Below are 18,331 nucleotides of genomic sequence, written 5' to 3'. Positions count from 1 at the left end.
TGTAGTATGCAGTATGTAGCATGCAGCATGCAGCATGTAGTATGCAGTATGCAGTATGTAGCATGCAGTATGTAGCATGTAGTATGTAGTATGCAGCATGTAGCATGTAGCATGCAGTATGTAGCATGTAGTATGGAGTATGCAGTATGCAGTATATAGCATGTAGCATGCAGTATGTAGCATGCAGTATGTAGCATGTAGTATGCAGTATGTAGCATGTAGCATGCAGCATGTAGCATGTAGTATGCAGTATGCAGTATGTAGCATGTAGCATGCAGTATGCAGTATGTAGTATGCAGCTTGTAGCATGCAGTATGCAGTATGTAGCATACAGTATGCAGTATGCAGTATGTACCATGTAGCATGCAGTGTGCAGTATGTAGCATGTAGCATGCAGTATGCAGTATGTAGTATGCAGCTTGTAGCATGCAGTATGCAGTATGTAGCATGCAGTATGCAGTATGTAGTATGTAGCATGCAGTATGTACCATGTAATATGCAGTGTGCAGTATGTAGCATGTAGTATGCAGTATGTAGTATGCAGTATGCAGTATGTAGCACGCAGTATGCAGTATGTAGCATGTAGCATGCAGTATGCAGTATTCAGCATGCAGTATGTAGCATGCAGTATGTAGTATGCAGTATGTAGCATGTAGCATGCAGCATGCAGTATGTAGCATGTAGAATGCAGTATGTAGTATGCAGTATTCAGCATGCAGTATGTAGCATGCAGTATGTAGTATGCAGTATGCAGTATGTAGCATGCAGTATGCAGTATGTAGCATGTAGCATGCAGTATGTAGCATGCAGTATTCAGCATGCAGTATGTAGCATGCAGTATGTAGTATGCAGTATGTAGCATGTAGCATGCAGCATGTAGCATGTAGTATGCAGTATGTAGCATGTAGTATGTAGTATGCAGTATGTAGCATGTAGCATGCAGCATGTAGCATGTAGTATGCAGTATGCAGTATATAGCATGCAGTATGTAGCATGTAGTATGTAGTATGCAGTATGTAGCATGTAGCATGCAGCATGTAGCATGTAGTATGCAGTATGTAGCATGTAGTATGTAGTATGTAGCATGTAGCATGCAGCATGTAGCATGTAGTATGCAGTATGCAGTATGTAGCATGCAGTATGTAGCATGTAGTATGTAGTATGCAGTATGTAGCATGTAGCATGCAGCATGTAGCATGCAGTATGTAGCATGTAGTATGTAGTATGCAGTATGTAGCATGTAGCATGCAGCATGTAGTATGCAGTATGCAGTATGTAGCATGCAGTATGTAGCATGCAGCATGTAGCATGTAGCATGTAGCATGTAGCATGTAGTATGCAGTATGTAGCATGTAGCATGCAGTATGTAGCATGCAGTATTCAGCATGCAGTATGTAGCATGCAGTATGTAGCATGTAGTATGCAGTATGTAGCATGTAGCATACAGCATGTAGCATGTAGCATGTAGTATGCAGTATGCAGTATGTAGCATGTAGCATGCAGTATGCAGTATGTAGTATGCAGCATGTAGCATGTAGCATGCAGCATGTAGCATGTAGCATGTAGTATGCAGTATGCAGTATGTAGCATGTAGCATGCAGTATGCAGTATGTAGTATGAAGTTCCCGGATGCATACTAGATTCTCCTAAATGTTGGGTATGCATCATGAGGTTACTACTCATACTCAAACTACCCAAGATGCCACGTAACGTGACGTCGCCGATCGTCATTTCCTGTCAAAACGGCAGTTTCAAGCTAGCTACAACGAGGGAAGGTTCACTTCCTGTTTTCAAAACAAAAGCACCAATTGTGTGGTAATGGCTTTCCCTGTGATAAAAGGCAACGGGTATTTTATTTTGTGAAAATAACCGGAAGTGCGTTAGCTCACTGCGACTAGCTTTAGGTTACATCACATTACGGTTACGTAATGTGATGTAATGTAATGTAATGTATGTAATATACTTCTAAGTGAACTACGGCAGCCGGAGCGCTTAGGGACCGCCGCAAAAGTGCAACGCCTTTTTTTGTTTCTTTTTAATAACTCACTGGATATTCAACCAATGAACACCAAACCACTTCTGATGTGTTCGTGGACTCATTGTGTACTTCCCACACCCTTTATTATCAAGGAAAACCTTTTAAATTTTATTTCAAAAAAGGCATAAGTAATCACTGTATATGATTCATTCATATTCATGGCTTTTATTTTGTAATAGCTCTCTTGTTTTTAAATATATCAAAACCAAACGACTTCTGATGTCTTCATGAACTCATTTTGTACCTTTATTATCAAGGACAACCTTTACAAGTTTCTCAAAAAGGCATAAATACTCACCTTATATGATCCATTCATATTTTTCATGAAGTTGAGTTTTAACCTGTAAATATTTTCTATTACAATTGTTATCATTGGGTTTTAATGACCAGATGAGGTTTCCTTATAAGCCCACAAGGGTTTCTGACATCTCCAGCACACATTCCTTTTTATTAATTTGTTGTGTTTTATGGTGTATTTTTTTTATATATTTGAATGAATGTGTGCAAATCAATAAAATAAAATAAAATCCATAAAAGCACCAGAAGTGTTTTGGTGCCAAAATGTTGAAATCTAAGTGAGTTATTAAAAAAGTGAAAGCCTTTATTAAGAATGTAGTTTACAAACTGATTACTTCTTCCGTATAAAAAACTAAAGTTTTTTCTGAAAACATAACGGGGTGTGAAAACTCAACAATGAGTCCATGAACACATCAGAAGTGGTTTGGTTTTAAAATCTATAAAAACAAGAGAGCTATTACAAAATAAAAGCCATAAATATGAATTAATCATATACAGTGATTACTTATGCCTTTTTTTAAAATGAACAGGTTTTCCTTGATAATAAAGGGTGTGGGAAGTACACAATGAGTCCATGAACACATCAGAAGTGGTTTGGTGTTGATATCTTTAAAAACAAGAGAGCTATTACAAAATAAAAGTCTAAAATGGAATTAACTATGCACACTGAGTTAATGTTCTACCTAAAATGATTTTTCTGGAAACTAAAAGGCTGTGAAAGCTTTATAGTGAGTTCACAAACCCATCAGAAAGTGTTTGGTGTTCATTGGTTGAATATCCAGTGAGTCATTAAAAAAAAAAAAAAGGCGTTGCACTTTTGCGACGGTCCCTAAGCGCTCCGGCTGCCGTAGTTCACTTAGAAGTATATTCGGCGCGGTTACTCTGATCTTTCGCCAGACTTGCTTACTTTGGTGAGCTGATAAAGCCTGTGGTATGTTAGTCTCAGTTTTCTGTACAAATTAATACCATCCTGAGGCTAATTGGTGCGGTTTTCGTGACGCTATTCCAGTTATTAAGCAGTTTGGAGAGGAGAGCTTGGCAAATCAGTGGGTTCTCATCCGTTCGCTTTCCCAGTGACCCCCCCGGGATGGCCTGAGCCTGCAAGCAGAGCAGCCTCCCGTCCATCTGAACTCCAGCATGGACTGAAAAAAAAGATGAGCCAAGTCTCACTTGCGCACTTCTGGCTGTCTGTGGAATCCTCTGCTGCTCACGCCTTCACCTCCACCTGCCTGTGTGCTGATTACATGTGAAAGGATTAAAAGCAAGGACCGCTCTTCCCACTGAATTAAGGTTGAGCAAAAGTTTGCCGACAGCAGACAGAAAATGAGAAAGTGTGCTCCAAAAAACCTAACCCTAAGATAAATATCTTTACAATGTTCGAAAAGATGTTAGTGATTTCATTTTTTTAAAGAATGTGATAATAAGAATAGATGTTTAGATATCGACATTTAAATTATTATTTTTTTGACCTGAATATCAAAAGGTTCGTTTAAAAAGATGAAATGAAAAAATGTCTAAAATGACAGGATGGTAAGCATAGGTAGGTGGGGGGCGTGGGGGCTTTATATGCTCTGTAGGGGCAGACCCGCTGTCTCAGTCTAACCAGTAAACTTTAACCACCTCTCTGCCAATGAACACTTTCTCAGAAGCATCACGGAAGCTTGTTACAACCTTTTTGATCTGATATGTAGCCCAGACTCTGAGATGACATCCTTTTATCAAAACCTTAAAAAACAATTCATTTTAGTTTTAAATGAACAGATGATTCATAAATAATTCATTTGCCTTGCACGGGGTTTCCCCAACAGCCAATCAGTGAAGTCCGTGAGTCCCAGGTGAGCAGCTCGTGAGTCCTACTTCCTGGATGCGGACAGTCACCGGGTAAGACTTGAAAATAATCTTTTAAATTAAGCTGTATTCGTTTTTGATGATGTTTAACCGTCATTGATCTCTGTGTTGTTACAATTAAACTTTATAGAGCAGCGTGAGAGAGACGGAATAATTCTCGCCGGTGTGGCGGGATGAAACTGCTCCATAGATTGATCCCTCGGCTTTATTTCTTCTCTTTAGCAGTTACTTGGTGAACACGTTTCTTGTGACCCTGATGGCGTTGTAACGGTGCGTTTGAATAGCATCATACAAGTTCTACATTTCTTAATAAAAACAAACAAAAAAAACTTCATAAAATAATTCCACACTGTTAACAAAATTGACGGTCATGATAATGCTAGTGTGACCATATTTTCATTACCGAATTGAATTATTATTATTATTATTATTATTATCATTAAAATTATTATTTTTATTTTTATTATAATTATTATCATTATTATTATAATTATTATGCTTGAAGTTGTAGTAGTGGGTTTCCACCGATTTATTTTTTTCAGGTATTGTTTTCTGCCCCCCCCACACATGCCGTTCTGGTCACACCTCTGCCCCCCCCCCCCCCCCCTCCCCCCTTCAGCACTTCTGCTTTGCGCTTGTACGCACGCCTCTAAAGGCTCTTTATCAGAGTCTCACCGTCAGTGTATGAAGGGAAGTTAGAGCTGAGTCGTTGCTGAAAGATGATGCTGCTGCTCTGTTTGCTTTGCTCTCTTTGGGCAGAACCGTCTCTGAGTCTGAAGGACGTTGGAGTTTTCCCTTTAGACGAAGACATTCGGGACTTGGCTGTGGGCAGCTCCGGTCTGTACATCGCCACAGAGGAGAGGCTGTACCAGCTGAGCCACGACCTGAAGCTGGTCCGCACGCTGACCCAGAAAGGGATCTTTAGGAACGGGGACCAGCAGGAGTTTCAGCGGGTCTCTGGGGCGGCTGCGTGGGAAACAACATTCAGAGCCAACATGTTGCTGCCCTTTGTGAAGAACGGCTCCCTGATCAGCTGCGGTGCGCCCTACCGCGGCTGCGGTTACTGCGAGGTTCTGGACCTGCAGAACATCTCTAACCTTCTGTACAGGGAAAACATCCAGGTGGGGCCACTGAGCAGCAGCAGCGGGTCTGTCGGCTTTCTGCTGGATGTGAAGAAGGATTCAACTCAGACCGAGACCTACATTCTGACTGCGGTCCGACAACACGAAGACGAGTCAAAGAAGAGCGGCTGCAACTCTGATACACAGACTATAAACCTCCATAATACGGATGACGCACAGGAAGGAGAGATATTTTCTCTATCTGTTTCATCGGGAAAAGCTGTCATCAGAAGTAAAGGTGATGTGGAGTTTGTGGACGGTTTTCAGATCGATTCAACAGCGTATCTGCTGTCCAACGTGCGCTCGGGCGCTGAAAGCAACAGAGTCCGTCTCATCTGGCTTCAGGCTGAAAACAGTAAGGCTGAAACTGTGAAAACTCTGCGAGGCGCGACTCTCAGACTCTCTGACGGCGGCAGCTGCAGACTGCTGGCCGCCTCGCTCATCCCGGGTGGGCAGCAGGTGCTTTGGAGCGGCGTGTTCGGTGTGGACGGGACCAACACCGAGCTGGCTGTGTTCGACATCAGCCCCGATGGCAGCGTTGGCCCCGACAATGATCCCGACTTCTTCTACGCCTCTAAAGGAGGGACGGTGGGTTGGTGGGTTGCTTTATGGGAAATGAATGTGTTTGGATGTTGTTCTCCCGTCATGAAGCATAACTTTTCAGATAGTAAAGCTGTGACATCCAGAGTAGATTTACTTCTGGTGCAGATTTAAATCAAAAACAGGAAAAATTCCAAATCTGCTGAAAGCTTCTCAGCTTCACTGACTTGATTCACCTCTGTGACTGTATGAATGCGCCATTTCTGTTCTGCTTTTTGGCTTTGTGTTGCAGTCACTGTGGGGAAGTTGGCTTTAAAGCTACAGTGCAGTCAAAGGTTTGGACCCAGCGACCCATGCGTGGGTACAGGGGCGGTTTTAGGATCTGGTCTTTAGGGGGGCCCAGCCCCCAGTGCTCACAGAGGCACATTATTTCTCACTAATTGAGGCGAACTAGTACATTTATAAATTTTGGAGCCGTATTAGTTTTGCTTTGAGTACTCTTTTCCCCTACAACATTCAATTTTGACCCCTTCATTTCAAAAGACTGGCTTTACAGAGATAACAGAGAGCTTGAGACAAATACTGAAGATAACTCAACATTTCTTGTGGTAGTAAAGAGTTAAAACAAATGCTAGAAAATAAATAAAATGGTCACTAAAATAATGCATCCTTGAGCAAAAAAAACCTGTGTTTTAATCATTTTCTTCCTTTTGGCCTCCCTCTGTACTAAGTTCTTCCAGAGGGCTCTTGGGATCTGTTGGTCCCTGATCATGGCAACAACTCCATGTTGTTCCTCAGTAGGGATGGGAATTGATAAGATTTTTACGATTCCATTTTCGATTCTGCTTAACGATTCGGTTCTTTGTCGGTTCCCTTATCGATTCTCATTTGGAGAAAAAGGACAACAAACCGGTCGATCAGCATCAACTTTGTTTAGTTTAGAAGTAACACGAGTCATGACCTCACAAACCCAACAACGGTGAGGTCCACATTGGTCTATCCTGGCCTGGGTAATTTAACTCTTCCTGCTCTGGTGAAAGGAGAAGCTGGAGGTAGAGGTGAACTGGGGGTAGTACCACCAGCCTCTGGCTCTGAGCCAGTCAGGCTCTGTCTCTCATGATTTCATCTAAATGTAATGCCTGAGAAGGCATTCATTTAACCTTAACCGTTACTAACAGCAGCTTTTACAATCAGGCAAATGCTGCTAACATGATAGGCAGTGTTAGTTAGTTAGTTACCTGCAGTGTTAGCCGAGGACATGCTAACGTTGCTAACGTTGCTGGGTTCAGATTCACCAACGTTAGTCCGGAGCGGATCGAAAACGCGACATTCATTCATAGTTATTGCATGTTGGTAGTATTTCCTCCCTTTGGTGAAATATTCACTTTGCAAGTTGCCCTGTTGTCGTCTTTTTTAGGGATGTGGAACCAAACTTTCGAGCGTTTGTACCGCTTGGTCCGCAGCTGTTACCATGGAAACATCTGCAGATATTCACTTTAAAGCTGCTCAGAACTGAACTAACTCTGGTTCTGCCTCAGATTCTGGGTTTATGTTCATGTTGGAACATGTTTCAGTGAATCTCTGCAGCTGTTACCATGGAAACATCTGCAGATATTCACTTTAAAGCTGCTCAGAACTGAACTAACTCTGGTTCTGCCTCAGATTCTGGGTTTATGTTCATGTTGGAACATGTTTCAGTGAGTCTCTGCAGCTGTTACCATGGAAACATCTGCAGATATTCACTTTAAAGCTGCTCAGAACTGAACTAACTCTGCTTTTACTCCTAGATATTGTATTTGCATTTATGCTGTGCATGTTCAAATAAATAAATGCATCTTTTTCCTGTTTTCTGAGCTGCAAATAAGCTGAATAACACACATTTTCATTTACAATGTGACTATATGAGTTATTTTATAGTTTGGTCAAAATAAAGATAATCCATGCTCAGGTTGGTTTGTCCATTTTATTTTGGTACCGTTTCTGTATTTGGACTCATTCTGAACTAGCCTGGGCGAAAGCCGACTGTTGACTCCGTCAAACAGTCTGGAAAACCCAAGAGGAATCCGTTCCCATGGAGGGCGGGACCTTACCCAGCAACTTAAATTCATTGGAGTTCCCTTAACCAATCAGTAATGTTTAGAAATGACGTAGGTTATGCGCCGAGGTTCATGCTTACTCTCGCGAGGCTCTAGCTCGCGAATCACGCTTCCCACATCCGCTTTCATTATACCGGTACCATTTGATAAATCAAACTTTTCCCAAAGCCAGTTGGAAGGAGAGCTACGACATCCTTGCCACTAACAAAATTGACGAGGCATTCCTCTTGCTCTCGTTTTAATTGTGTAATGCTCTCCAGAGTTGAGACAACTTCATGGATAGCTTCTAGCGTTCTTCCGTCGCCATGTTTATTTCCGCTGCGGTTGAACTACAATTATATGGACTACAATGGACTCCGCGCGTGAGTTCTGCGTCACCACTCGCAACTGTTTGCTGATTGGCAAAACACTGAGCGAACCGAGGTAGGGGGGTTGGGCCAGACTATGTGCGGAGCCAAAATCTTTGGGCGGAAGTACGTAGGATGGCGTCGCCAGGCTAATTCTGAACATGCTCCCTGACTAACATTGTTAAGCTTTTTCACCTTCCCATAGATAACTGAAAAGATTCTTGCTTCTGTTTTTCAGTCGGAGCCAAAGACCCTGAAGCCAAAGGCGCTGCTCTTCAGACAGCACTACATGACCTCTGTGCTGGCAGTGAGGCAGAAGGCCTGGATGGTGTTCTTCATCGGGACAGCAGACGGGCAGCTCATCAAGGTGTGTTAGCAAACCGTATCACACTGTGTTCTGTCCATCGCTCTGATAAACAAACTTCATTCCACAGAGACCCTTTTTACATGGTTGGGGAGGGGAAACGGTCCACAGTAACAGTCTGTTAGACTCACTGTAGGAAACGGACTTCAGTTCTACGGAAGCCTCTGAGGTCCGGGCACAGGTGAACCTCTCCTGGAAAAGTTGTAGTAAAGCACAACAGGACCTGGAAAAACTCCACAACAACGTTGAACTAAGCTGGAGACTCAGTCGGCATTGAGCCTGAGCAACACAAGCGGTTGCATCACATCCTGTGTACATCCTGATGAAGTTGAGCAACAAAGGCTCATGAAACTGAAACAGCAGCAGAGTTTTCAACCCGCTTCTGTTGTGTTGGTGCTGGCAGAAAGTCTGATGCTGCGTGTACACCAAGGGCGACCTACGCTGCCTGGTAGCGGAGGGAGCCGGCTGTGCAGCACCCCCGCGAAAAAGAACAAAGGAGGAAAGAGAGGGCAGGGACACGAATAAACGTGTTGTTATTTACAATTTGTTATACAAGATATACATCACGTTACAAATTATGTAAAACTACATTAGGTACACCTGAGAGCAGCAGGAATAGCAGAGGCAGCTGTGAAAATAAACTAAATTCGAAATAAAATCCGAAATAAATCCGAAATAAAACTTAATTGCAGTGAGAAAGGTATGTGTGGGGTTACTACACTATTGTATTGAAGCACTCGACACGGCAATTGCAACAGTCTCAGGATTAAACGACTATTGTTTGGATAGGAACCAAAGTTTACACGTCTGTTTCCGCGAACCCCGCGGATTGTCGGACCCCTACAATCTGTGGATTGTCATTGGATTTCGCCGAACCGCGTCATAGCTCATTACCATAATGTTAGCTTGAGTTTAATCGCTGGAATCCGCTCTGGTCGCTCAGTTCGCTCACCCTCCATAGAGAAATAATGATTTCCGGCGCTCAGTTAGCGTAGGTCGCCCTTGGTGTACACAAGGTATTAGAAGAGCAGCAGAAGATTTCCTCCCTGCTTAGATGATATTTCCTGGCTCTGCCAAAGACTCAGAGTAACTCACTGTGTCCTGATGTGAACGTCTCAGACTTTGCTTGGACCAGAGGAGCTGTGTGCTGACACGTTGTTTCACACAATATGAGATTTATCTTTGGGGATTTGTGTTGGTCGTTTCTAAAGTTGTTCAGAAACATAACCATCTGTGTTGTCAGCTCGTTGTGGACAGGAACTTTCACCCGGCCTGTCCCAGGGTGCTCTACAGGGCCAACGACGACCGCAAAGTGTTTCCCAAGATGCATCTGGATCCAGTGGATCCTAAACACATGTTTGTGGCGTTCAGAAAGCAGGTAGTTGGATGATCTTCATGCTGCGTGTGCTGCCCTGTATCTAAGTGCTTCTGAATGTTGGCGTCTCTCTCCAGATGAGGCGTGTACCCGTGGCGGCGTGCAGCTCGCACACAGATGTGCAGCAGTGCTGGTCGGCTCAGGATCCATTCTGTGTCTGGTGCAGCTCTAAGTCCCGGTCAGAGAAACCTCACCTGCAGCCCACATCCTCAGATCATTTTAGAGCTGCTGATGACCTTCTTCTGTTGTTCCAGCTGCACATTTGAAGACGACTGCAGAGACTCAGACTGGCTGTCCATCCCGGAGGAATCCCAGCAGAAAATGGTTTCCCACAGAGTTGTGAAGGACCCCGATGGACCGGTAAGCCTCGTTCCCACTATGCAGTCCGGTACGGGTCGGCTCAGAACGGTACGCTTATTTCAGTGTTTCCACTCCCTGGAAAGCGTACCGGTCCCTTGGAACCCGTTACTAGGGATGGGAATTGATTAGATTTTTACGATTCCAATTCCATTTTCGATTCTGCTTAACGATTCGGTTCTTTGTCGGTTCCTTTATCGATTCTCATTTGGAGAAAAAGGACAACAAACCGGTCGATCAGCATCAACTTTGTTTAGTTTAGAAGTAACACGAGTCATGACCTCACAAACCCAACAACGGTGAGGTCCACATTGGTCTATCCTGGCCTGGGTAATTTAACTCTTCCTGCTCTGGTGAAAGGAGAAGCTGGAGGTAGAGGTGAACTGGGGGTAGCACCACCAGCCTCTGGCTCTGAGCCAGTCAGGCTCTGTCTCTCATGATTTCATCTAAATGTAATGCCTGAGAAGGCATTCATTTAACCTTAACCGTTACTAACAGCAGCTTTTACAATCAGGCAAATGGAGCTAACATGATAGGCAGTGTTAGTTAGTTAGTTAGCTGCAGTGTTAGCCGAGGACATGCTAACGTTGCTAACGCTGCTGGGTTCAGATTCACCAACGTTAGTCCGGAGCAGATCGAAAACGCGACATTCATTCATAGTTATTGCATGTTGGTAGTATTTCCTCCCTTTGGTGAAATATTCACTTTGCAAGTTGCCCTGTTGTCGTCTTTTTTAGGGATGTGGAACCAAACTTTCGAGCGTTTGTACCGCTTGGGCGCCATGTTTACTGTTGGCTGCTGGCTGCGCTGGACTCGCCACACAACGTTGCGTGGTGACGTCATTCGCACCCACTGGCATCGATAAGGGAATCGTTTGCAAAATCGCCAAAACGATTCCAAGGAACTGAAACACGATTTCCATCCCTACCCGGTCCCATGGAACCCGTTCCCATGGAACCCGTTACCACCATGGAACCCGTTCCCATGGAACCCGTTACCACCATGGAACCCGTTACCACCATGGAACCCGTTCCCATGGAACCCGTTACCCCATGGTTCCATGGTTCCCATGTCTGTAGCCCTTCTGCTTGGGGTACCGAGCACACAGGACCGGGTCCAGGCTCTGCTCTCCGGTGTTGGTGAGGAGGCTGTGCAGCGGGAGCTCGATGGCGCTGGGCCAAACCAAAAAGTTTTCCAGCTGATTGAGCAGAAATGTCAGAGAGTGGTTTCAACCGGACCGCGAGCCGGTGTGGCATTAAGCTGAAGAAGCTGGGAGGTGGTTCCACATTATGGAGGTTATTTACGCTTCGGGTCCGCCCACCTCTGAGGGTCCCCTTTGTACAGCTGACCCCAAAGAGACCCGACCCGTACTGTTCTGACCCGACCCGTACCGAACTGCATAGTGGGAACGAGGCTTTAGGTGACTCACACTTATGACCGTCTTCATTTGTAACCGTTTCTCACCAATATTCCTCCTTTTCTCAGATCAAACTAATCGTCCAGATTCACGTGACTGCGGGCCAGAATGCAACGTCTAACTTTGCCTGTCAGTTCTCTACAACCTCTAAGGAGTATTTCAGCATGAAGTACCTTCCACAGTTCCCACAATGCACCTGCACCCTGCTTAATGGCTCTCTTCCTGCTGACGGTCAGTAACGTTTGATAGTTGATCTCAGACATGAAAAAGTTCATCAGAGCATTAAAACCTAAAGTTCTGTCAGTTTGAAAACTGATGCAGGAAGCCTGATAATCCCAGAGTTGGCCTGAGCATCGAGTCTGACTCCAGTAACCATCCATCCAGTTATATCTGCAACAGCCAGCATCATGTCTGACTCTCACAGTGATGGGAACACACTTTGGACCTTTGTTTCTCAGGTGTACGATTCACAGTGAAGATGAGACTTGGGACGACATATCTGTCAGAAAATCTGAGGATGATAAACTGCTCTGAAGTCCACGGACCTCCAAGTTCTGCTTTGTAAGTGCATTAATATGTAGGATCAATCCAAGCTCAAGGTATCATTAGTAAAACTATCTTTCCCATATAACTGAGGTAAAAAGTCTAACTGAACTATGTTCCATCACAGTTAACTATGTTCCATCACAGTTAGTTAACTATGTTCCATCACAGTTAACTGTGTTCCGTCACAGTTAACTATGTTCCATCACAGTTAACTATGTTCCATCACAGTTAACTGTGTTCCATCACAGTTAACTGTGTTCCATCACAGTTAACTGTGTTCCGTCACAGTTAACTATGTTCTATCACAGTTAACTATGTTCCATCACAGTTAACTGTGTTCCATCACAGTTAACTATGTTCCATCACAGTTAACTGTGTTCCATCACAGTTAACTGTGTTCCATCACAGTTAACTATGTTCCATCACAGTTAACTGTGTTCCATCACAGTTAACTATGTTCCATCACAGTTAACTGTGTTCCGTCACAGTTAACTATGTTCCATCACAGTTAACTGTGTTCCGTCACAGTTAACTATGTTCCATCACAGTTAACTATGTTCCATCACAGTTAACTGTGTTCCGTCACAGTTAACTATGTTCCATCACAGTTAGTTAACTATGTTCCATCACAGTTAACTGTGTTCCGTCACAGTTAACTATGTTCTATCACAGTTAACTATGTTCCATCACAGTTAGTTAACTATGTTCCATCACAGTTAACTATGTTCCATCACAGTTAGTTAACTATGTTCCATCACAGTTAACTATGTTCCATCACAGTTAACTATGTTCTATCACAGTTAACTATGTTCCATCACAGTTAACTATGTTCCATCACAGTTAACTATGTTCCATCACAGTTAGTTAACTATGTTCCATCACAGTTAACTATGTTCCATCACAGTTAGTTAACTATGTTCCATCACAGTTAACTATGTTCCATCACAGTTAACTATGTTCTATCACAGTTAACTATGTTCCATCACAGTTAACTGTGTTCCGTCACAGTTAACTATGTTCCATCACAGTTAACTATGTTCCATCACAGTTAACTATGTTCCATCACAGTTAACTATGTTCCATCACAGTTAGTTAACTATGTTCCATCACAGTTAACTATGTTCCATCACAGTTAACTATGTTCTATCACAGTTAACTATGTTCCATCACAGTTAACTATGTTCCATCACAGTTAACTATGTTCCATCACAGTTAACTATGTTCCATCACAGTTAACTATGTTCCATCACAGTTAACTATGTTCCATCACAGTTAACTATGTTCCATCACAGTTAACTATGTTCCATCACAGTTAGTTAACTATGTTCCATCACAGTTAACTATGTTCCATCACAGTTAACTATGTTCCATCACAGTTAGTTAACTATGTTCCATCACAGTTAACTATGTTCCATCACAGTTAACTATGTTCCATCACAGTTAGTTAACTATGTTCCATCACAGTTAACTATGTTCCATCACAGTTAACTATGTTCCATCACAGTTAGTTAACTATGTTCCATCACAGTTAACTATGTTCCATCACAGTTAACTATGTTCTATCACAGTTAACTATGTTCTATCACAGTTAACTATGTTCCATCACAGTTAACTATGTTCTATCACAGTTAGTTAACTATGTTCCATCACAGTTAGTTAACTATGTTCCATCACAGTTAACTATGTTCCATCACAGTTAGTTAACTATGTTCTATCACAGTTAACTATGTTCCATCACAGTTAACTATGTTCCATCACAGTTAACTATGTTCCATCACAGTTAACTATGTTCCATCACAGTTAACTATGTTCCATCACAGTTAACTATGTTCCATCACAGTTAGTTAACTATGTTCCATCACAGTTAACTATGTTCCATCACAGTTAACTATGTTCCATCACAGTTAGTTAACTATGTTCCATCACAGTTAGTTAACTATGTTCCATCACAGTTAACTATGTTCCATCACAGTTAGTTAACTATGTTCCATCACAGTTAACTATGTTCTATCACAGTTAACTATGTTCCATCACAGTTAACTATGTTCTATCACAGTTAACTATGTTCCATCACAGTTAACTATGTTCCATCACAGTTAACTATGTTCCATCACAGTTAACTATGTTCTATCACAGTTAACTATGTTCCATCACAGTTAACTATGTTCCATCACAGTTAGTTAACTATGTTCCATCACAGTTAACTATGTTCCATCACAGTTAACTATGTTCCATCACAGTTAGTTAACTATGTTCCATCACAGTTAGTTAACTATGTTCCATCACAGTTAACTATGTTCCATCACAGTTAACTATGTTCTATCACAGTTAACTATGTTCCATCACAGTTAACTATGTTCCATCACAGTTAACTATGTTCCATCACAGTTAGTTAACTATGTTCCATCACAGTTAGTTAACTATGTTCCATCACAGTTAACTATGTTCCATCACAGTTAACTATGTTCCATCACAGTTAACTGTGTTCCATCACAGTTAGTTAACTATGTTCCATCACAGTTAACTATGTTCCATCACAGTTAACTATGTTCCATCACAGTTAACTATGTTCCATCACAGTTAACTATGTTCCATCACAGTTAACTATGTTCCATCACAGTTAGTTAACTATGTTCCATCACAGTTAACTGTGTTCCATCACAGTTAGTTAACTATGTTCCATCACAGTTAACTATGTTCCATCACAGTTAGTTAACTATGTTCCATCACAGTTAGTTAACTATGTTCCATCACAGTTAACTGTGTTCCATCACAGAGCTCTTTCTGCTGCCCCCTGACTCTAAATGATCCATATTAGTGGTGTTACTGTAAACTGCATCCTGTCCCATGGAAGTCGCCCTCACAGCCAGAGTTTGATGCTTTTCTCTTCAGGTGTCAGCAGTGCATCGAGGCTGGATGTGGGTGGAGCAACGGCCGCTGTTCCTGGGCCCATCAGGGACTGCAGAATGTAATCAGACTTTCTGTTTCTGTCTCACACTTTTAACTCAACACCAGCACATTGAGCCTGAGGCAGCTGAGCAGTAACCCAACAGATGCAGCATGTATAGAACACACAGCTTCTTCTGTCCTGTTTCCAGCTTTTAGCTCGTTTAATATCAGCTCCAGCAGCTCTTCTGCTGCAGTTACAGTGATGGAAACCTGCTGAATTCATTCTTCCTGCTTCCCCTGCAGGTCAGTGTTTGTCAGGAGATGGAGTCTGGGACGAACCTTTCAGTGAGTCTGAATCACACATGCGGTATGATGTCAGAGAAGAAGGCACTAAGTCTTATTTTATGTGTTTTACCGTCAGAAGCCGGAGATCTCCTCCATCACTCCCAGTGTTGTGTCTTTCTACGGCAGAAACCACGCTCTGCTGTCGGGTCGGAACCTCAGTCATGTGACCAGAGTGAGGATCCAGAAGGACATGGACTGTTCTCCACGGGAGTGAGTCCCTCTGCAGAAACTTTCACTTTGCACTGGACCCAAACTCTTACCCCTGGTGTCAGGAGTCCCTCTCATTAAAGGATAAGACCGGTTTTTTGACATTGGGCCCTTGATTTCACATTATAACATGATGTTCTACTCACCCCTGCTTGTTGTTGAACATTTGGAGCTGTTCCGAAGATATTCGCGAGGCGTCCGGCTGCTCTCTTGAGATATTCGGCCATCAAACGGTTTCCTATGGGCAAGCTTATACAGGTACAAACTATGCTGTTTATAATTTATTAATTACTCTACACTAGCACTGATAACGTGGAGGTGCGTCGCTTACTTAAAAAAATCCGGGTTACTAATTTTGAATTTTAGCCGAATGAATAAATAGGCAGCAGGTCTGTGGGCTGTCTGTGGCAGTAGCACGACGATGACGTCAGTAACACCCACTTTACGACAAAAAAATCAAAATTACAATAACCCGGATTTTTTTAAGTAAGCGACGCACCTCCACGTTATCAGTGCTAGTGTAGAGTAATTAATAAATTATAAACAGCATAGTTTGTGCCTGTATGAGCTTGCCCATAGGAAACCGTTTCATGGCCGAATATCTCAAGAGAGCAGCCAGACGCCTCGCGAATATCTTCGGAACAGCTCCAAATGTTCAACAACAAGCAGGGGTGAGTAGAACATCATGCTATAATGTGAAATCAAGGGCCCAATGTCAAAAAACCGGTCTTATCCTTTAAGAGGAAATGCTAAGGGGTGCAAAGGCAGTGGCTCAGGCTGAGCAGGGACGGTGTAGAGAAGAAAAAGCTGGATTGTATTGTTGTTGGCAGTATTAGATTTTTGATTGGGGCAACATATGATGTATTGCCAACTCCCCAGAACCTAAAACTCTGGGTAAACGAAGGCCCGTTATGTTCAGGTACTGAAACTCTAAGGCATATTTTGTCAGGGTGTAAGGTTAGTCTGTCACAAGGCCAGTATACATGGCGACATGACCAAGTATTAAGAAGCTTAGCTGCAGGTATTGAAGATAAACGAAGGGCGGTAAACTTAGGAGGGTCTAAGGTGAAGAGAGGGGCAATTCAGTTTGTTAAAGAGGGGGAGAAAGTTAATAAGACGATAAGGAGGCACGGCAGCTTGGAGGATGCTTGTGATTGGGAGATGCAGGTAGATTTAGGAAATAAGCTTGTTGTTCCCCAGGAAATAGCCTCTACAAATTTAAGGCCTGATATAGTCTTGTGGTCTAGGAGTAGAATGAGAGTCTGTTTCATAGAGCTGACTGTTCCTTGGGTGGAATTAGTAGAGGAAGCATATGAAAGGAAAAAGCTTAGATATGTGGAGTTGGGGGCAGAAGCAGAGCAGCGAGGATGGAAGGTTAGAATCTGTCCAGTGGAAGTAGGATGTAGAGGATTTGTTGCAAAGTCTGTTGTCTCATTGCTGAGGGAGCTGGGTGTAAGTGGACAGAGTGTGAGGAAAATAGTGAAGGAAGTGTCAGATGAGGCAGTAAAGTCCAGTCAGTGGATTTGGATTAGAAGAAGCAATAGCAGCTGGGGGCCCAGCAGGGGGGGCACTTAGGGTAAACAGACTCTTTGAAGAAGCAAAGAAGAAGTTCAGGATATTTAACTCATTGGCTGCCGGCCATTTTTAGTGAAGAGAGAGCCATACTGCCAAGTGTTTTACAGTATTTTGACAGATTTTCCAAGACCCACAGAAAAGTGTGTCTTATGACTATGTACACACCGAAATTACCAAACGAAAGAGTAGACTCTCTTCTTTCATCAGGAAAAAAAAGTTTGTTTCTACCATTTTCAGTCCTTTAGTAATAGACAGTAGAACATAGGTTGGTTTCACCAAAAACAGCTGTTTGACCCAAAAAACGGAGAAAACAAGCTTCTTTTTTTTGTGCAAAGTGGCACTGCTGCCACCTAGCGGGTAATTTTGCCAGTATATTCTCTGTTTAGTGTTTACAAGCCTAAGATTTAGTGACAAACTAGCTAGATTGTCCCCCAGCCCGCTCTGTTAAAAAACGCAATTGACGTCTACAGACGTCTTTGGCAGTTAACGTTTTTTTTTAAATTGACGTCTATAGACGTCAATGGCACCGAAAGAGTTAAGTGGAGGGTGTGGCCCATGTGAGCCTTTTGAAACCAGGCGGCCATTTGAGTTGGCCTGTATGGCCTTGCTTTTGCTGGCATTTTTAGTGATTGTAGGACTGTTTAGGTGAGTTTGTCTGCTGAATCTGCTAGTGTGTCTTGTCCTGCCTCCACCTCTGGCACCCTCTATACTTTCATTACCCCTTACCCCAACCAGGGTTTGAACCATTCCTACTTATCTTTACCTCTTCTATTTCTACCCCCTACCCGAACCAGGGTTTGAACCATTCCTACTTATCTTTACCTCTTCTATTTCTACCCCCTACCCCAACCAGGGTTTGAACCATCCCTACTTATCTTTACCTCTTCTATTTCTACCCCCTACCCGAACCAGGGTTTGAATCCCATTCCTACTTATCTTTACCTCTTCTATTTCTACCCCCTACTAGAG

General features: G+C 42.9%; 1 protein-coding gene across 3 annotated transcripts in view; it reads left to right on the top strand.

Moving 5' to 3' along the window:
- Nucleotides 1–4,861: 4,861 nt before the first annotated feature.
- plxnc1 (plexin C1) overlaps nt 4,862–18,331 on the top strand; it is a 49,959-nt gene continuing 36,489 nt past the window's right edge. For all 3 annotated transcript variants that reach the window (XM_075471253.1, XM_075471254.1, XM_075471255.1), the window contains exons 1-10: nt 4,862–5,892; nt 8,526–8,654; nt 9,895–10,029; nt 10,104–10,204; nt 10,281–10,386; nt 11,869–12,031; nt 12,259–12,361; nt 15,239–15,314; nt 15,539–15,580; nt 15,657–15,790. In XM_075471253.1, coding sequence (XP_075327368.1) covers nt 4,903–5,892; nt 8,526–8,654; nt 9,895–10,029; nt 10,104–10,204; nt 10,281–10,386; nt 11,869–12,031; nt 12,259–12,361; nt 15,239–15,314; nt 15,539–15,580; nt 15,657–15,790 — 1,979 coding nt within the window. In that variant the 5' untranslated portion in view covers nt 4,862–4,902. The remainder of the gene's footprint in view (nt 5,893–8,525; nt 8,655–9,894; nt 10,030–10,103; nt 10,205–10,280; nt 10,387–11,868; nt 12,032–12,258; nt 12,362–15,238; nt 15,315–15,538; nt 15,581–15,656; nt 15,791–18,331) is intronic.

Source organism: Odontesthes bonariensis, chromosome 8 (genome assembly GCF_027942865.1).
Source record: "Odontesthes bonariensis isolate fOdoBon6 chromosome 8, fOdoBon6.hap1, whole genome shotgun sequence".
Lineage (NCBI taxonomy): Eukaryota > Metazoa > Chordata > Actinopteri > Atheriniformes > Atherinopsidae > Odontesthes > Odontesthes bonariensis.
Note: the sequence above shows the minus strand (reverse complement) of the source record. Positions and strands in the feature narration are given on the sequence as shown.